Raw genomic sequence first — 21,218 nt, forward strand, 5'->3', positions numbered from 1 at the left:
GGGAGAGGGGGATCACAGTATTAGAGGGAGAGGCAGACGGTGCGGACGTGCCTCGGATCACGCCGCTCTCGAATCTCGGCATCGCGGTGTCGCCATGTCGTCGTGTATTTTCAGCTGTAAATCAGCGCCAATCAGACACAGTCACTGATTTATCCCGATTCACTGGGCGAGATCGATGATCAACGACGTTGGCATCAGAAAAAGGGTTTTCAAATATTTTTCACGGGTTCAGGGGTTCAGGGGTGTGTTCAAGCAGGTACCGGCCCAGTAAGCGAATTTTGTTACATAATACTGCACTTTTTTACCTCTCCGATTTGAGTTTGAAATCGTTTTAAACTTCGGCAAGCGATACATTTTGCAATTGTGCTCTGTACGGTGTCTGCAAGGAAAGTTAAAAAACAAAACAAAAAAAAAAAAAACACAAAGTCGCGGATACACCGTGAAGTGTACATATCATACAGATTTGCAGGTGATTTTTACTCGCTTTGAGGTTATGACTTATCACGCGCTACCCTACAGCTGATTCGCATATTTTTTCGATTCCCTTCGTTAACTTGACGAACTTTTCTTAGGGGTCACACAAGCGTGATTCAATCGCACAGGATAATCGGAAAGTTTAGGAAATGCAATCTACTGAATTTATCGGTAAAACGTCAAGGTCCGATATCACGAACCCATAAATTTGGCGATCGAGGTCTTGTGATCAGTGCTATGCACCGCACTGTTGTATAGCAAGTAATATTTTTGAGGTTGTAGTTTCGTAGCGTTAACGTCACTATTACACATTTTTCGGAAAAATTGCGTAATCTGACGAAATAAATTATAATTTGAATCACTTTTAAAGTTATAATATAATGCAAACATCGTTCTCGAGCATGAAACACATTTTTTCAATTCATTTTAATTTACGAAAAAATCACATCGAAAGTTTCAATGTTTTCAGCCCCTCGAAATTTCAATCGCCCTTCGGCACGTGTTAATATGTTTATCCCCCCCCTAATACGAACTTATTTTTGGGATGCAATCGAAACAATTTCAAAACTACCAAAACAATGGACACCCTAATTTCGGTCTATTTGTTCAGTGCTGTGAAAAAAATAACTGAAACCCTAATACCACCCTATTTTCACCAAAAATTTCCCCTACTTCCCATAAAATTATCCGATGGCTCAAGTATTGCGAAGCCTGTAACATACATGCTCTGTTTTTTTGATTTCCTCCCTATCGAGCGACGTTCCCTGATTATCGGAGATTCGATCGGTATAGCCCGTTGGAACGTTTGTAGGGGAAGGGGGAAGAAGAGCGTGGAACTGCGGAAGGCGGACAGGCGACGTGGGGTAGGTAGGTAGGTTGGTTGGTTGGTAGGTTGGTAGGTACATACTTGCCGACGAGTTCCGCACGGAGCTCACCTTTCACTTTGTCGGAGATACGCCCCGGGGTTCTCGGGCATCACGGACGAATCGGGTTCCCGGCGCTTGCTCGCGTATACTCGCTGACCCCGCCGATCCCCAGGTCTGACCAAGATTGAACGGGGGTGGTCCCCCGGACCCGGTGAATTAAACTCGGGGAAACTGCGCCGGGATGCTGTCCTTTCCCCTGTTCTACTCTTACCCTTACCACCCCCAGCCTCTCTGTCTCTTCACTCATCGCGCGATTTTTCTTGTTTCACCGATGCTTCCGGAATTCCACACACTTGATTAAACGATACTCCGATCTTTTGGCACTGATGGGTTAAACGCTTCGATAGATCCGTTTAAGATGAAATAATGGAAAATGCCCTCGAAAGTACAATTTAAATGGGCAAATATGTGAATGGTTACTTTGAGAACGTTTAAAATGTTAAATGCAAAATGTCATTTACATTTTAAATGGGACCATTTTAAATATTAAACAGTAGTGCCTCTCGGATACCCTTCCGCTTGTGTGGAACGATCACGGCATGTGGCGACTGATTAATTAATTATTTTCTTTCGCGTGGTTGTATGCTTTTTTTTTATCTTAATTATCGTGTTCCAAGTAATTATTATTCTTTTTTTGCGACAGGCCTATAGAAAAAGTAGAATTCTTATTTGACCCTGCACTTGTTCAAAATCTCGTCATTTTGTCGATGCAAATTTTGTGGTGTGTTACTTATGTTCAACGAGTAAGCTTCGTTGTACGTATAAACGGTTGGAACAGATAGAACGATGAACGTTGATCGATAACGTCTCACGTCACAAATAAACAGTAAAAGTGTTGAGATATTGTATATGCGGAAAAGGAAGAAACAATTTTGCGAAAAATTAGCACTGCATCTTTAACTGGATGAAATCGTTTCAGAGACAATTCCATTCGCTTGGAGTCTGTATTTATACCCACACGCAAGGCGAAAAAAAGAAAATATCCCAAGACCCGACTGATTCTTTGCGCGTAGAATAGCCTCTATATATATTAATGTGAAGCATATATACGTGCTAATTACTTCATTCGCGACTTGAGCTACTCTCCTCGTGTTAATTAAACCGAGTACCGACCTCTACTACACGTGTTACAAATATAATATACACATAGGTATGCGCATTTTCATATTAAATTGCGTTGGCTTAAGTACGAATGGTTGTCCAAAAAGCACGATGGTATTACGCCTGTATTTTATATCCCCCGGTAATTCGTTCATCGACGTTAATGTGAATACGTAGCATACTACCGTGTATGTATAGTTGCAATACGTGATGCTAATTGATTCGAACTTTGTATCCAGATATTACACCGTGCAGTTATTAAAACGTGACCCTTTAAAGGGATTATCGTTATAGCGGATATATATTCCAACTGTTATTGAATCCGTGTTTCAATTAACTGCATTTCAGATATTGTACAATTTCGAGTATTAATCGAAGCGGTCATTTTTACTTGCACTTTCTTTTCTTAAAGTCAGCGGAGTTATTCGTTGAATAAAATATGAATATAAACGATAATCTCTGGTTATGTGACGCAACGTTGCGTAATCTGTTCTCTCCGTGGAAGATGGGAGAAAAAAATCAAGTGGACTAACGATTACGAAATAATAAAGAAGAAAAAAAAATAAAAAATACTCATCAAGATATACTTCAGAAGAAATGAGAATGAAAAGTGAAGTATAAGCTTTACATGTACGTGTGGAATTAAATCGCGCGAGTCTTTTCTCTCCTCTGCAGCGAAACGCTAACTTTTCATGCCGCATATCGGCTATGGAGCAGAGACTCACAGAGCGGTAGATACGTAGTATAAATCTGCAGTCGAAACAGATTGGGCGAACCGCATTGGTTGAGTAGGCTCGTTGATCTTACAGCTGTAAGAGGAGAGAAGAGAAGAGAAGTGAAGTGAGGAAAGGAGGTTGCGGCAACTCTCGCGAGTTCCGAGGTTTGCGAACGGCAAATAACGCTACAAAAAAATGTGCAGAAGCTCGATATATCAGGGCTGAATTCCGCAGCACCGAGACCTTTCTTGCCTGCGTTGCTCTCGCCGCGATCCAACGATTTTGGCCAGCTCCTCAGCCGCTTCTCTTTCTCTTCTATCATTGCGAGCTATTTCACGTCGTATCCTCCCTACTCTTCCTCCGCGAGTTTCATACGGGAAAATAATCCGCAATATTGTGAAAAAAGGCGTACGTAAGATTTCTTCCGTTTGCGAAAGTGGCAAATACCAATTCTCGGTGCAGTGCCTTTTGCCGTACGCCGAATTAGGGAAAAAGCTTCTTTTTTTTTTTTACAGTTAATTTTACAGTTAAATATGCATCAATTGTGGTAGATCTACCTAAGCATATTGTAACTCTTACTATTGGTTTTGTAAATCTTGCCACAATTGCTGTATCCATATGTATTCACCGCAGGAGATGTAAAATCGACAATACTTTTTTCCATGTACGGATGCGTCTTGTACCAATTGATAATTATACATAATATATGACGTATTAAATTTTTCCTGATAATTACTCAAGTGTGCGTTACATGTTAGTGTAATATGCGGAAAATCTGACAAATTAATGTTTCCGTTTGCAGACAGGGATTTGTAAGACGAAGGGTTTCATTGAATAAGAATTCACCGTGATTAAAGTGCCGGTAATATTTCTCACGTGTCGAATTACTCGCAAGAGTTATCGCGACTTGTCGGATAGCCGGATGAAGTGGAAACCTGACTCACCTCCGGGCCAATCTGGTCCGTCCTCGAAGAATATATATGTATATCAATCAACTCGTTTCTCTTCCATTTCTCGCTCTTTCTTTCTCTCTCCCTTTCCGCTGGTACTTGACACAATTTACCGCGGTTCTTCTCAGCAAGTATAAAACTCCAGTCTCGAGTCGTCTTAATTGCCAAGATAAAAAAGCGAAGGACCGTACTAGTTGTAACGATAAGCCCTACTACGTGTATGTGTGAACGTCTTTATCGAAGAACCGAAAACTCGGTCGAAAGTAATGTGACTGTGTACATTCCAAAATTATAAAATTCTTTTCACAATTCGGGCAATAGCAGAATACAAACTACAGCCATTAGTCATTAGCATCGCAGGAGAAGATTCCGCGTAATCATCGTCGTCGCTGCTCGATGCAGCGCGATTACGTACACAATTTCGTAACATTGAACGGTACGAATCGAAACACCCCTCGGATAAATCTTAGGCCGGCCATTGCACCCACAGGCACCCTCTTAGTTTTACGTATAAATAATTGATCGTCCACCTTTCCTCGGGCCGGCTCTTATCTTCAATTTTTAAGGACGAGAAAAGGAAGTTTGGTTTGTTGCTCGCCGCGCCGGGGTGGCGATTATTAACCCCGAAAATCACGGTAATCTTGTCCCAAGTCGGGGGAATTTTAGGCCGTATTTTATTCATCGAGGTAAAACCCGCACGAGAAATGTATTGTCGATTTTTTTTTTTCGTTTCCCCTTTGGTCACGCGTCGATGACGTTGACGACTTTGGAACAACGCTCGCGTATATTTATAAAAATATTTATACCAACAATAATAAATAACCAAAGCGAAGTTTTTAATTCATCTTTTTTTCTCTCGCTTCTTAGGTGTACAATTTTTTGGCTTTGTTGTAATCTTTCCGGGATCATGGATTACTTACGCGTTGATCAGCATATTTTAGTGACGTAAGACCGTGTTGTTTCCTTTTCTTATTTATTTACTGTGAAATTGAATAACATTATTTGCTCGTCGATGTGTACGCGTTGGAAGCGACCGATTGAAATGTCAATATACTCGTACGTGTTGGTAGTTGGAACAGTGGTTATCTTGTAAAAACAAGTCGTGGCGCGGTTTTCAATCTAAAACACATGTACTATACACAAACTGTATAAATATGTGTGCGTACCGTACGTCATGATCAAGTTGTGCACTCAACCGTTCTTTCTTGTCATTCCACATTGGACCAGATTATAATCAACCTACTACGCGTACGTATAGATATATTTTACATGTTTCACGTTCGTAGATAAGACTGCACGTAAGTCGGACTAACCGCACACTGTGTTGTTAACTTTCATCGAGGACTGTAACAAACAAAACAGCCCACGTGTTTTATTTCTACACCTCACGTGCATACGTATTTTCTTTCTAAAAATACCATTGGGAATGTATGAATTCAATCGGCTGTTGGATAATTCATTTAGCGTTAGCGAGAAGCTTTTATCCGTTTATTAGATAAAAATTTATTCACTTTCATGCGATTAAGTGAATTTTCCTTTTCGGAAAAAACGATTCTGTCGTACCTGCACGGGTGGTACATATTTGAATGAAATTCTGTTCCGATATCGTGCTACGTTGCGAATAAACAAAAATCTATGATTTGCTTCTACGGCATAATTTTGTTTCATCGTTATCGTTATTAATGCGTAATATTTAAGTTGCAATATTATTCTTGACAAATTTGTCGAAGAATTTCTTATCTTGTTGGACTTTTCCTCCCTCGCCAACGTTCGGCGGTTATTCAGTGTAACACTAAACTGACGATTTCATGGGGCAGATAAAATCCTCCGCTATCATCGACGAATAATAATAAAGTCAAAGAGCAGAACATTCGGAAAGTTGAGATATGAAACGCAACGCGGAACTTTGGGGCTTGCCGGCTAGAGGGGGACGGCTGCCATCACGGCTCGGCCATGTGTTTCGTATAAATTTCAGTTAACTGCCGCTTCGGGTCGCATTTGCCTCTCTCCTCCTCGCACAGGCATTCGGGGGAAACTGAGCGGCGCACAGTTACGCCCCAAAAGCACGCAATCCAAATGGATGAATTCGTGTTCAGATTCTCTTATCTGCGGAAAGACGACCGACCTTTCATCTTGGAATTTTTCGTTCGAAGCTTAAAGTGCTTCTTACATCTAGAACCGCTGTTTAGGTGTCGATTTTTCTAATTGGCGAACGAGATTTTTAATCACGCGTAAAGTCGTCACCGCAGATTCGAAATTACAATTGAACTCATCGCCGAGGTCAGTTGAAATCGGGAACCAGTGGTTTGAAATTGGCGCAAAAAGTTTTAACCAATCGTCCGAAATCACTTGAAATCGAAATCAACGATTTGAAATCGCATACGTTATTTCACATCATTCCAAGTCACACAGGATTGGCAAAAAAATAAAAATAAATTAAAATCATCCAGAATCTCAACAAAGGTTTGTAATTACATATGAAAAAAAAAAACACGATTTGCTGTTGTATTTCGGTTCATTCTTTCAAAGTTTTTATTCTAAATCGCGCGTTTACTTGACTATAGGTGAAAGATTCCGCGGAATTCGTCCCCCCTCTGCCTTCAGCATTTTATTATTATCTGCAAACGAAATAACTTCCCAAGCTTTTAGCTAATCAGTCTCTAAATTTTCAACTATGCTCAGCCGCACCTGCAGCAGCCTCGTGTTCAAAACCACACAAATATTCTTCTCGAATATATTCAGAAAAATCGCAAAAGACAGCCGGTCGACAGTAAGCATTCTCCGTGTAACGAACTTGACGAAAAATAGTAGCTTTTACGCGGCGAATGAATCTTGACAAGATGTCAAATTTTTGACAATTTTGCTTCACTTCTCTTCTCGCATTGGTATCTTGTACAATAATAATGTCCTAAATATGTGTTACACGTGATCCCTTATAGACGTGATAATTTACTGTACAGTTGCAAATTTTTATCATTCAAATGTCAAAAGATCCGAAGGAAATATTAATATATCGTCGACGATTTTCGCGGCATTTTTTACTACGGAAACAAGACGTTGTGCGAAGATCGTCGAGACGACGGCTACGCGTCTGATTCATCGCACTGCGACGCAAGTTGCGTTGGCGTCTTGTTACTATACGTTTAGTGTGTCGGTGGGATATTTTTAATTCACCGTTTTGGCAAGACTCGTTTTCGTTGGTAAAAAAATAATGGCAACAACAGTAATAATAATAATGACAATAATAATAATAATAATAAGAAGAAGACGAAGAAGAAGAAAACGAAGAATAGTGCCACGCCTTTACAGCACTCAATTTACACGTACTTCTTTCTCTTTTATTTAATTGAATTTTTTTTTTCCTCCACTATTACGATGCGATGCGAAAGAGTATCACACGATTTTTCATCAACGATAATACGAGTATTTTCATGCCGTGATCACATTGTTCAAAGGACGAAAAATATGAAGCAATTTTCGCGAAGGGAATTCAAAATTGCAAGTTATAAGTATAAAAATTCAACTCTTGGACAAAAATCGAAATAACAAAATTTCATTTAACGAATCATTGCACGTTGCACAGAATAGGCTTATAGCTTATATCCGCGTGATTTACCGACTCATCGGGTGTATGTACACAGGTATATACTTACTCACGTTACCACGCATGCATCTATGACGTACCTAGGTATCGTACCCACCTGTTCGTAGATTTGCACCGTGCAGCGCGCCGCCCAACTAAAGATAGAAATCATCCGGCCCTCGTTTTGCGACGGTATAATACCTAGAATTGATTACAGGTGTCGGTAAATCGACCCTCCGCATACGAAGCGTCGAATAGCTAATACGCCAAGCAGCAAATTCATGCATTTCGTCGGCAGTAAAATAGGTATAAGGCAATCTCTCGGAGCAGCTCGAATGTTTCGCGCGTCGATGTTGGTCCATGCACTGCGGATCTCTTGTTGCGTACACGATCTCGGGCAGGAGATTGGATCGGGATTAACTCGTTACTACACCAACACCTTTTACGTATCTATCTGTACACGTATGTATGTACTCCGAGCTGCAACGAGAGATGATTTAAAGCTCGATTATTTATCGGTCCTCCCTCTTTCAGAGATCTCCGAAGTACGTATTACGAGTGTGTATATTATGTATGTATACGTCAGAATTTATCACCGGGGATCGATGCCGTAACCACTTGAACTCCGTGCTCTTCTCTTGTCGTTAGTCGAGGTTTATTTTATAACCGGATATTTGCTGAAATTTTTTGCCCGTTGAACCTCGTATATGGTATATATTTAAATATATTACAATATCGCAGATTTTTTTCGGAAGAATCTTGAAAAATCATAGCGAGACATTGAATAATTAAATTAAAGTTTGATTTAGAAGTGTATGTGATTTATCGTATGGAAATAGATTCACCGCCTTGTCTATGATTGTTAGATACACCAATTTTCTTACCAGCGACGGAACGAATTTCTTTTCCAATATTATTTAACGAGGAAAAAATGTAGTGTGCAATGATCTAACAATACGCATGTTTTCAACACAAAAATTTAAATTCATCGAATATCAATATTTTCGCATGAATTGTCAATTTGAGAATAGAAAATCGATATCGAGCATTAACTAATTAAGAGAACCAACATAGCTGTTAGACGGACGTTGAACGTTATAACGCACCTGCAACCTAGACGTAAGATTAAATTGGATCGCAAATTACGCGGGGTACGATCGTGCAGCGAATGATTATGACAATGTTGTATATAATCGGCCATGTATAAACGAAGCGTGCTAATGAACTGCGAAGGTAAATATAAATAAAAGTCAAGCGTATCGTAAACTCGAACGGGTGTAACTAATGGTCACGAATGACACGTTTGACACGCGATAACGCATCGCGTGGTCGCCGTGACGTCGTCGACGTGCGTAAACAATGACAGACGGAAGGATGCTTCGCGATTTTACATTACACGCTTCGTCTATAATCCGTCTATCTCTATCTGCAGCCCCCGATCCTCTGTCACTTGTCAGCTTGATCGCGAGACAAATCCAAGTGCAATTTGTTTTCCCGTCGTTATGCCGGTGGTGGTGGTAGCTGATTGAAATTTGTATAACCGCGTTGCGATGCGAGCGTTTTAAAATGTGGTGTTGTTACTGTGCATTGAGACGGAATTAAGAAAAACAAAAATTGAATAAACATCTATTTCGTAACGTCGACAAAAGTTCATTCGCAACATTTGGTCGCATTTATATTCGTTGCACATATGCGAATGTGAGTTTAACCTAGATATTTCATTCCAGTATATCCCTTTCGGCCCCTGTTGCGTCTGGCTTTCTTCAGTCACTTGAAGCGGATTAACGGCACGCTTTCACGTCTTTGCAAAGCCTCAAGGTTTCGGCGAGCATCGAAAAGCTCGGGCTAATCTTGCCTTGTTGTTTGGTTCCATCTTTCAAATTGGAACTAATTCTTAGTGAGCTAGAATTTTGAGGAAGTCGATCTCGGTAGCGGGGTCGATCATCAAGTTTCGAACTCTAACCTGTAATTGGAATTTAATCCTCCGCCTAATCGTCGATCGAGACAATTTCTACCCGTGGCAACCAGTTGCTCGAAGAGCCGCGTTCATTAATCTCGCCTCACTGACGCCGAAGTACCAAAGTCAGCAGAGATTCAAGGAAGATCGTTCTTCTTAGTCAAGAAGTTGCATAATACAGAGAATTCGGGATCGCGTGTATAGATGAGAATCACTGGTATGTTTTCGGGGTTGCCAGTCGACCTGGAAACCTGGAAAAATCATGAAATTGTGAGGGAATTTCGTTGAACTTTTGGAAAAATCGTAATTTGAAAGTCGAACTTTTGTGGCAACGTTGCAAGTGTCGCAGTTTCAGTGAAACTCTTACTTGGCATAACAGCCTGTTTATCCGTTAAGAAATTCAGTTTCCAACGAACGGGTTGAAAAGTAATCGAAATATAACGAGCGTGTAGAACAAATTGAATATATTTTATAACAATCGTTTTTATTCGATCTTATCGTTTATTATTTCAATTCCAAGCTACGCAATAAAAGTCTGAGAATTTTAACGATGGAAAATCAGTGTGGGAGCCCTGCGGAATCGCGTAACGCAAACTGAGGTTGAATCGGTCTGTTTAAGGTTAATCACCCCGAGGATCCGGCGGCCCGACACGTCCAGGAAACGCTGGGTGATTTCCACCTGGTGAAACACCTCCTTGACGACTCGAAGAGGCTGATTGGAATCGAGGGTGTGCCGCGGCTCGAAGGCGTCCCAAATTCCGGTAGTCTCGTGCAGCGGAGGCCGATGCCTCAAGAGTTCAAAAAGCCCGGAGGATTTCGTCCGAATTCCGGCGGGACGCACGCCGCTCCGAACAATGGCGGCTACGTGAAACCTGCTGACGGAAAACCGCCGTACATGGGGAGGGGTGGCTACCCTGGACAACCCGTAAAGCACGGCGGCGGCAGCAACGATCATCGAAGTCACGGCCTTCTGCCGGCCAAGGGGCCGCCGAATCCTCTTTCCAGGGGCGGTGGCTCCGGTGGAAACGGAAGTAACGTGTCATCTTCCGGTTCCGGGAGACTACAGAACGCCGGCATTCATCTGTCGCGGTTACCGATGGACAACGTGAGTCTTACCGATAATCCTGATTACTTGTTTTAGCAAAATTCTCCACTAGAAGAATTTTATTAGTCAACCAGGAGCCCGTTTTTCGTGAAATTATTAAAAAATTTTAACGTAACTTTTCGCTGTCTGTTAGAGTTTACTCGGAGTTCGCACGTGAGTGTCCGGATCCCCTTATCACTCGGCTCACAAGTATCTGTATATCTGAAAAATTACTGATCCGGTTGTAACGATGTATAGCCTAAAATCTGGCGAGATGTCGTGGTTATCCATGGAAAAAAAAAAAAAAACGTAACTGAAATCGGTTCGGTAGTTCTGGAGTTACACGCGAACATAGGAACAGATACGACGATCAGTTTTGTGTATGCAGAGATACCGATAGAGGAGAGATACGTAATTATGGGAAAATTTTTTTTCAAGACGACGATATTTTTCATGCAGATACGTCATTCCGACAATAGCTGAAATGAGTGATATTTTTTTTATACATTCTGCATTATAAACGATGCGATAATTTTGTTCATTATTATTAGTTGTCAAATTCTGTTCAATTTCTCAAATCGATTGTTTTGAACCTTCGGATTTTTAACCCAGGTACGAAGAGTACTTACTTTTCATTTGTTTTTCACCGGTATTTGAGTAAACTCTGTATCGATATTTATAATACACATATAACTTCAACATTGGCTTATATTCATTTTGAGACCAAAAAAAAAAAAACACACAAACTAATGAAAAATTAGTATAATTATAGTGAAAAAAGGTTCAAAGGGGAGAAAGTACTGAGTTTTGAATATGTGAATAAAATCCCACTGTTTGGGGCAATTAACGAAAGTGGCTTGACGGCTAAAACTACGATCACAGAAGTACCTACGCGTTATCAGATAATCGTCGAAGGCGTAGGTACACGCCCAAGATCAGTACGAACTCAATCTGATCTAGCCGTATACAGCTATACAGCTGTACGATAACCTGCCACGGTTGAATTACGACCAAAGTTATACAGGCTCAACATTGCTCCGTGTTGTGTATCATACGTTACACTTATGTACGTATCTACATTCTACACATACGCCTGCGTACCTATCTAGACGGTTTTAGTACACCAAGGTTTAACTACTTATTCGCCGATCACTCTGCTGCATTGTTTTCACTTCGTTTCGTTGCCATTTTTAAAAGCACAAGTGTCAAGAAATTTTTAACCGAATAACTTGAACGTCGTCCGTTTAATTATTTATTTAGGTACGTATTTAAATCACAGAATTTTTTTTTTTTTTTTCTTAAACTCGTACTCGAAATAGAAAGTTGTCAAAAAAATAAATTCGGGTGATCCGTAATAAATTTATCCAATGTTATTCGAGCAAACTTGTAAATTTATGCATCATTATACGGGGATTAACATCAAATTTGTTTTCAACAGTAATTTTGCTGCAGACGAAACGAGTTGAGTTTGTTTGCGGCAACGAAAAAACAAAAAAGTCGACGAGATGAACGCGAAGTACCTTCACATTTTATACGCGGGTGTATCTAAGTATTCGGTAAATTAAACACGCCGGGGAAAAAAAGTTCAGAAGGGGACAAAAACGCCGGCGAGAAATTATTAACGCCTCCCGCGAATAGAAGAAGAACCGTGTCAAAGCAGTTCTGGGACTTATATTTACGACTTCACAGTCAGCAGTTCCTAGACGGCATTCGCCATTCCGAGAAAGTCGCATCACGAAACGAGCAGCTTTCCCTGAGCTATAAAATACCTGTAATTAACGCCCGAAGCGACAGGTGTGCTGCTGTTGCCTTGCGTTTTAAAAGCAATGCCAATTTTTATTAAAGAAGGAAAAAGAGAAACACACATGGGCAAATCATTTCATAAGTTTTATTTCGAATTTTGAAAATTTGCTAAACTTGCAGCGAAATCTACAGAGCTTAAGTTGCATTTTTTTTTTTAGTGAGAAAAATTAGACGAATAAAACATCGCTAAGATCATGTTTTTATTGTTGGTCGACTAGTGTTTCAATATAAAATACTAAAACTTTTTTACTTGTCGTTTTTCCATGCTTTGCTAAATGTTCAGTTAGTGGACTATTGCAAAGAATTTGGAGAACATCCTGCAGTGTTTGTTACTGTTTAAAAGTAAAAAAAAAGGTTTTGATTTTATTTCCAGCCGCGTCTAAACGTGGGTTTCTTTTGGCACGCTAGTTTTTTCACTCTTTATTTTATTTGCTAGCTTTTATCTGAAACGTTTATTCCTTACGTGTTTCAGAGCTCAATGTCCCGACTTTCTGCGACTGAAAGCGCTTCGGACGTGGATCACATTCTCAAGGTACGTACTGTTCATATATTTTTTTTTTTTTTTTTACCCTAAATTGTTTTACCATCAGATTAGCACACGATGATAATTTCATTCGATATGTCTGTCTATTATTTGATAATCAATTTCGAGTTGAAGCAACATGATAATATAACATGTGAATATCTTTCCTTTCAAGTCATGATTGACGATCAAAATTCTTTAAATTGAATATCAGCTTTAAGAAGATTCAATTTAACCTTGTTGATAATACTGTGCCAGTCTTTAAAACCTTTTTTTCACCCCGAAATCGCTTCGAAATTAATTGATTCTTGGAGTTTATAATTGAGAGCCCCGCAATCACGGTGCGATAATTATCAGTCTGTACGTAAGTGTAAAGTAAAGTAGCATGAAAAATGTCTGAGGATTAAATATTCATACGTTTAAAAGAATACGTCGAACATATCACATATACACAATTTTCGAGATAGTTACCGAATTATGAACAAATGTTACCGGTCACTTTTCGTAATGTGTAGTTGCCAACACTTGCTAACGCGATGATTTTGAAAAATTTTTTTCATCAGGTGAAAATAATCCTTAGAAAAGTACGTCGAGTGTAAAAACCCTGCGCCAAGTCCATTGAAGTGAAAAATACCAATAAAAATTTACTTTGCAACTTACGGAAATCACCGAATTGATGACGTACATTCAAATAAGTACCAGCAACAATATCGTTACCTACGATTAATATTCAAATCAAAATCTTTACTGCCAAGTGCGTGAACTTGTTCGCAAAAATAAGAAATAAATACGAAAAATAAAGGATTAGGGAGAAAATGACAAATTCGGAGTTTAGAACTTGTATTTCGAGGGAGTAAAAGAGCGTACAATAACAAAAGGTCATCGTCAATAAGCGGGTGTACAAGAGTTAGGCAGGCCTTCGTGCGAATTAGCAGATCTCTATCAGCCGTTCCGTTCGTAGTTATTCGTCGACACGCGAATCGTTAACTCGTTCTTGATTCGCGATAACAACTCTGTCGGTGCCGGTCGTGTTGGCCATGCTTCTACAGTCGACTCTTACGGTAAAAAGTTTTATGCAGAAACAGGGTGGCCGCACACCTGGAAAACCTGGAAAACCTGGAAAACCTGGAAATGTCAGGGTATTTAAGAGAGGTCATGGAAATACTGAAAATATTAGCATTCTGTCATGGGAATTGGAAATAATTTTTTGAGGTAACAAGGTTCCTTTTTTTCGTCGAGAAAATAAATTCGCTTAAACTGACTTTTTTGTATATTGTACAAAATTAGAAAGAAAACTTCACTTTGAATTGAATTCGAACCGAATATAGAGTTGATGAGCTGAACGATTTAGGTTTTAGTAATCTGCTAGAACGGGGAAAATGTCAGGAAAAACTAACGTTTAGGTTCTGGAAAATCAGAAAATGTCATGGAATTTTTTCCCCAGCAATTTGTGACCACCCTGACTGAAACCGTCTTCGTTGATTTTCGTTTGTTTTTCCGAATCTGTGTAATAAAAAATAACATATTAATCAATCGCCAACAATATTTACTCTCTGCCATTTTTCTCTTTCTCTCTTTTCTACACATTCAATTTTCACGTACGATTCGAATGAAACAAAAAAAAGTAATAATATATGTTGAGCATAATAATGTTATAACATGTAATGAAAAAAAAAAAAAAATATCATAACAATACCACGCGCTGCCAGCTACTGCGACTAAAATAAAAAGCTTTGTTTATTTCTCTGTACAAACAAGCTTTTCATTCATCTGCGTAATTCTTTATTTCATCCTCTTTTTTTTTTTTGTTTCCTCAAAAGATACCTCACCGTGTGTTTTGCGGCTTATCTCATCTCCGCGGACCTTTCTCACGCTCCTGTAACATTGTGTAGTATACGGTGTGTATATAATATAGCTGTATATATACACGGGACACCGTATACGTATGCATACCCTTCGTACGCGGGCATTATATACAAATTTTCACGACCCAAGTGCCTTAACCCTTGCCTTATTTCTTCCTCTCTTTCGGAGATCCTCGTTGAACTCGAGACAGCTCGACTTTCGACACAGAGGCGGCTTATTGCGATCGGTAGATGTACCTAATATTGAACTTTTGAGGTCCTTGATTACTTTTGATCAGCCGAGAGATTACGTTATTATACACAGTTGTTGGGCTTTTATTCCGCTGCGTTGCAAGGCGGGCTAATGTGTCTAATTTGTCTTACTAGAGTGCGGTTGTTGAATCAAATGGCTTGTTAAAATTGGTCAAGTTTTATACGACGATGGAGGTAGGTAAAAAAAAAAAAAAAAAAAAACTAAAAACTCTCAGCCCAGCTTAACTCTTTGAATTTAAATAACACGAGAAATTTATGTATACCGGGTGTGCAAACGTCGTCGTCATGCATATGCAAACTTCGTCTCTCTTCCTTCTCCTCTTCGCTATCCTCGTTCGTTTAGAAATGCGAAATATTCAGGACCTTGGTGCAGCTTGTTATGCAAAGTTCGCATCAAAAATAAATTATTAACTGCGGTTGTACACGGAGACAAACTGTAATGATAATCTGCGGTCGTAGAAAACCACCGTGTAGGTATAAAAGCTATATTTTATTATGAGTGATAACTTGTCGGCGTAACAACCTTGCCGATTTTCCCTATGTAAATGTATATGTATATTTTCATACACCTCACGCGTCTCTTTTTATCGCGCTTGTAATTTGTATTATATAATGCGTATATTATAGATCATGTATTGTTAACAACGTGGGAAATCTAAAGATCTCATGTGTTTTTTATCTCTCCAATTGCGTATGCATTTCAAACCCCAAAAAATAGGTATCAAATATGTTAGAATTCGTGAAGCACTTGTACAGATTCGATTATTCGTCCGTTAATTATCACTTATACTTCCGCGTATGGATTATTCTTTAAGCGATTTCCCGAATGAAAAAAATTATACCAACTGTAATTTTTCTGATCGAAATTGCATTATCAATACCTAAAATTTTATCACGCGAGACACGCAATATTTCTGATTATTATTTATTTATCACTATCCGTGCGCGAGACTGCAATGAATTGTGTCAAGTGAAAGGAACTATAGAACTCGACGATTATTCGAATTGTTCTTTGATCAGAGATTAACTTAACCACGGAATATCTATTCGCTATGGATGATAAATTGTTACGTTAGCGATCCACGTACACATTTTACAAGCCAAGATAAACGTTCTACGCACAACTATTAACGCTCAGATTTATAATTGAAACTATAACAGAGTTTATCTCAACCTATCGCAGACCGATATATTATTATCATTGACTCGCGACGGTTGCAACTGAACTTGCAATCAAGAGCATCATGTAGACGGCGCGGCGTTAAATTAATTTTCGGAGTGACATTAGTTACACTTTGACGTGTAACATATACATATATATAGATCAGGGTGGTCCTTAATAGGATTTTTTCGAATTTTTATGCTCCCATGGGCTTAAACGCCTTCAAATTGTTAAAAAAAAAAAAAAACAAAGAAACAATTCCCCGAACATTTGCGCTCTCTATATCAATTCTTAGATATTCTGCTGTGTGATCGAAGTATCTCATGGAAGTAACTTGAGAAAAACTTTTGTTGCTTTTTAGAAGTTTATAAGTCGTTGACGAACATTGTAATATATTTTATGATACAGTTTGTTTCGTAGCTATACTTGACAGAATGATAATTTTATATAAATTAAACTATGAACGTTGATTAGCATATGAACGCTTTCATTTACGAATTTTATGCATTAGACTTTGTTCGTAGATCGTTCAATTCTCTACAAAAATATGTATTTTCCATTATTGTCGGTATATTGGTCAACGACTTGTAAGATTTTAGATCAGTTTTTCTTTGAAAAATTGGAATAAAAAAAAGGGGGGAAAAAGAAACAAAAACAAAAAACTGGAACCTCGGAGCTTTTACAGCTTCGTGGCTCTTCTTTATGTATATACCGAACTGTCAAAACTACTCAAGGAGGCGTAGGAAGAGTTTTACATACCAAGGCATGGCCCACTTCTCGAGGAATCCTATTGCGTAAACATACGATATGTAATGCGTTTTTAGTCTCTCCGTATAAAAATGCAGATTTTTTCCCGCCCACTCAGAGTGCAGCGCGGCAATTTCGCCAATGCAGAAATTGACTTTTTCTAAGTTTAAAATTGTGCGCTATTCTTTTGAAAAAACGTTTTAAAACTCGCGGATCACTTCCGACGTATAGGTATAAATGTTGTTACGAATGGTAATTCCGCGTACGACGAGTTTAATTTTGGCCCAGGGACACGCCGGTAGTTATGGTCGAACGATGAGATACTCGAAGCGTGTCGGTAATGGCGGAAGTGCGCCAAGTTCTTCTGGTATTATAATTTTTACGACGAGTTTTTTCACTCTTCCCATGTCCTGCGATTTGACGATTTCCATCGAAATTCCGAACCGCGAAAGTATCTCCGACGATTGATTGATCATCCAATCGTATTATGTATGAAACGACAACCTTAAAATTACCATTCACAAGTCTTATCGTGAATTTAATGAATTATCCTTGTCGTCGAAATGAATTAATCGGTGAAACAAATTGGTAACCAAGGAAAATGATGAGAATATTTGATGTTAACCCTCGATTATTATTTCTTCTTTCAGGAGATGACAGTACCTATCACACCTTTGACAGCGATCGCCCAAACTCCGCGGAAAGAGTCGGAATCAAAATTTACCTTCAACCCGTACAGCATTCCCAAGGTAAGATTAATCACGGCTTACAATTCATGCAAAAAAAAAAAAAAGACGTGAAATAAAAGAACCATGCGATCTATCTTTGAAAATACTCGACACCTCCTCAATCTGGATTCCGATCCGCATCCGACCTTCGTTCGCAACGTTGTCCTCATTTTTTTGTTATGCCTCCGTTTAACGATTCAATTGAACGGATGCGATTCGTTGACTTGCAATTACGCGTAAAGTTTAAGTACGATTATTAAAGACCGGAGTGAAGGAAAGCGAAGTCGTGAACATTTTTTCCTTTTTTTTCACAAGTATTAAAATCCTTGCGAAAACATTTGATCGTATCTCGTCGCTTATGCTATGAAACAACAACACTTGACGCGTTTATTGCGACGTTACGTTCTCGTTTCGTCGTCGTCAACAACGACTTGGAACTCTTCTTGTCTTGTGAAGATTATAACGGAGTTGTGTGAAATAAAGTAGGGAATAAAAATAGAAACTAAGTCGACTTCAATTCAGTGTGATAATTGAATCGCGCGGGGCGAGGATTGTGATTGAATTACAACGGTCTGTGATTGTCGAAGAAGAATAAGAACAAATAGAATAGGGAAACGGAAACCTTGTCTCGTTTTTCTATGAATTTAACATCGGTCCGAAATCTAACGATACGAATGCTGACAATGAGGCATGATTAGTCGGGAAAATTTCAATGTTGGGCTTGTGCAACGAAAGATTCCCGAGTAACAAGGATCGCGATTTATACCTTTGACCGGCTAAACGTCATCGGCCTGTTTAACTAGATTCCAGTACGAGTTAACTTTGACAATGAGGACACGTTCGTCATATTTTATTGTAACAAAATATTAATATTTCGTATCAAGGAACAAAGAATCGATGATGTTGTTTACGTTTGAATGAAAAAAGATCGTTAATTCGATAATATAATATTTCGATGAAATAATATTTTCACGTAACATAATATTTGAAATTCAAATATCTTTGCGAATATTTTTATCCGAAATTTACTCCGCTCGTACGATAGATACAGACAGAGACCCTGACCATTGAAATTAGGAGTCTTACAAAAATCTCGTCTCTTCGATACGATTTCTTCGATTTAGTGCAATCATCGTTGATCGCTGACGGTCGATGAACTGGTACAGGTTTGAAAAGCTGGAACTTCTTCCATTAAGCTGTCTCGAGTGATTTTATTTTCCAGTCAATAAACTAGAATACCAATACCCGTGTACATTTCTCACCACTGATGTCAAATTTCACGGGCACAAAGGGGTCGTTACAGTTTTTTTTTTATTTTTGTTTGTTTATCATATTTCAAGGTATGAAAATTTGGAAAAGTAGTTGTTTGACATTGTCCAAAATTCTTGGGGTAAAAAGAAAAAAGACGACTGAACGACGAAAGTTGCACACTGCATTTTCATCCCTCATCTCCAATCGTCTGTAAAGAACAGCAATGAACCTAGCCTTGGTTGCTATTGCACTTGCATGCCTACTTACTGCCGCTTTTATCGATCGAAGTTAGCCTGTCTGCTTGCTGCACTGAATTAAACAATACACGGACGGTGAAAAAGGAGAATTTGTCTTTTCGCGTACGTGTATTACAGCAGGACAGGGATCGTATCAACGTCTGAGTTGCGCCCCTCGCGACTTCCGCGCGCATCGCATCCCATTGGGCCACCGACACTAACGGTTCTTTGAAGTTTTCTCTTCACCGTCCTCTCTCGGTGAGTTTTGCTTCTTCGTTTGCCTCGTTTCATGACCGCTGCCTGCGGCCAAGAGGGGAATTCGCTTTTCGCATTTCGCATTTCGCCTTTCACGTTTCGACTTTCGACCCTACGCGACGAAGGCGACGACCAATTCTATGAATAACTTACTCATTTTCTTTTCCTTTTTATTTATTTATTTTATTTCTTCACTCACTCCCGTCACCTCTGTGTGGGCAACCGGTAGTGCTGTGCCAATTATTTTTCCGATTCGCTACGTAATTCCGATGTAACATAACGTGTATCACTCTGTTAAGGTATAATGAACAGAGAACTCGTTCATTCTTTATACGCGTTCAATATTTCACCAATTTACCTGTTATTCGGAGCGAAGAAACGATCCGAGAATCGAGGACTCGTTTTTCACGATTTTTTACCCATCGTATAAGATTCATTTCGTTTTCATGCCAATTTTCAGTGAGTTGGGTTTACTGAACGTTTTTTTTCAAATCAATCAGGGGTCGCATTTGGTATTGTTTTTTTTTTTTTTTTTTCGTTATTGTTCTCCATATCGGGTTTTGCGAGTACAAACTTATCTCTCACCTCGAATATTCTAAAAAAAAAGGTTTGTGTCATGACTAAATGTCGGTAAAGGAATCTGCGTTCAGAATTTTACTAATATCGTACAATTTTTAATAAATTGACACAAATAGCTTTCCAAATCGTATACCTATAATTATCGTGTGAAGAAAGTAAGCGATAAAAGCAAAAAAAAAAAACCGCGATAAGAACATTCTTCAATGGCACTATCCTCTCCAAAATAGTTTGAAAATTGTTTGAATATTGAACATTTTTATACGGATAACGAATGAAGGTGCGAAATGTTTAATAGGACCAATAAACTGCATTGAAATAATCGCTAACTGGGCGAGTGACGCGTAGAATTCGATCGCAGTCGACGTATTATGCAGGACCGCAGTCGGACGATTTACTTGGCGTTATTTTAGTTTATATCGCGAGGACGGGTTTCAGTGCTGCTCGTGCATGGAACAGAACGTTGTCGAGGAGCGTTATACTTGGCAGTAAATAGTTCGTGCTAGTTGGCTTCGAGTCAAGAAGAGCAACTGGCAAAGACCAATACCGAAGCTACCTGCCCCCGAGTGGCTTGGGAATGAAAAATTCCTACGAAATTGGGTCGGCCACGTGGGGAGATTACGCTTATTTCAATTCGTCGCCGTTTAGTCCTGCCCCCTGGCCGTTGTGCGCTGCAGCTTGTTGTCTCATTCGTTTATCACTTTGGATAAACAGTTTTTTCCCACTGGTTTCAAATTTCTAGCGTATAAAAAGTATACATATTTCGCGGCGCAAAGGAATTGTCGACCCAGATGCAAAAACTTACGAGATGGACAATTTTGAAACAGTAAACATATGAATTATTGTTGGAACATTTTAGCGAGTAGGTTTCAATGTTCTTCCAAATTCTGTGTGTTGTGCTTATAACGACAATAATCTAATATTTTGTCGCGTGCACTATGATTATCGGTATAATGGAGCGCAATCGATTTCGTACGAGACGTCTACAATCTTTGACATTCGACGGAGTTTTTTATTCCATCTAGTTTG

General features: G+C 39.2%; 1 protein-coding gene across 9 annotated transcripts in view; it reads left to right on the forward strand.

Moving 5' to 3' along the window:
- The window catches only part of LOC107221296 (AF4/FMR2 family member lilli), a 206,422-nt gene that overhangs the window by 130,897 nt on the left and 54,307 nt on the right, over window positions 1-21,218 (forward strand). For all 9 annotated transcript variants that reach the window (XM_046744518.1, XM_046744517.1, XM_046744521.1 and 6 more), the window contains 3 exons: window positions 10,327-10,812; window positions 13,067-13,126; window positions 17,794-17,892. In XM_046744518.1, coding sequence (XP_046600474.1) covers window positions 10,327-10,812; window positions 13,067-13,126; window positions 17,794-17,892 — 645 coding nt within the window. The remainder of the gene's footprint in view (window positions 1-10,326; window positions 10,813-13,066; window positions 13,127-17,793; window positions 17,893-21,218) is intronic.

This window comes from Neodiprion lecontei, chromosome 6 (assembly GCF_021901455.1).
Source record: "Neodiprion lecontei isolate iyNeoLeco1 chromosome 6, iyNeoLeco1.1, whole genome shotgun sequence".
NCBI classification, from domain to species: Eukaryota; Metazoa; Arthropoda; class Insecta; order Hymenoptera; family Diprionidae; genus Neodiprion; species Neodiprion lecontei.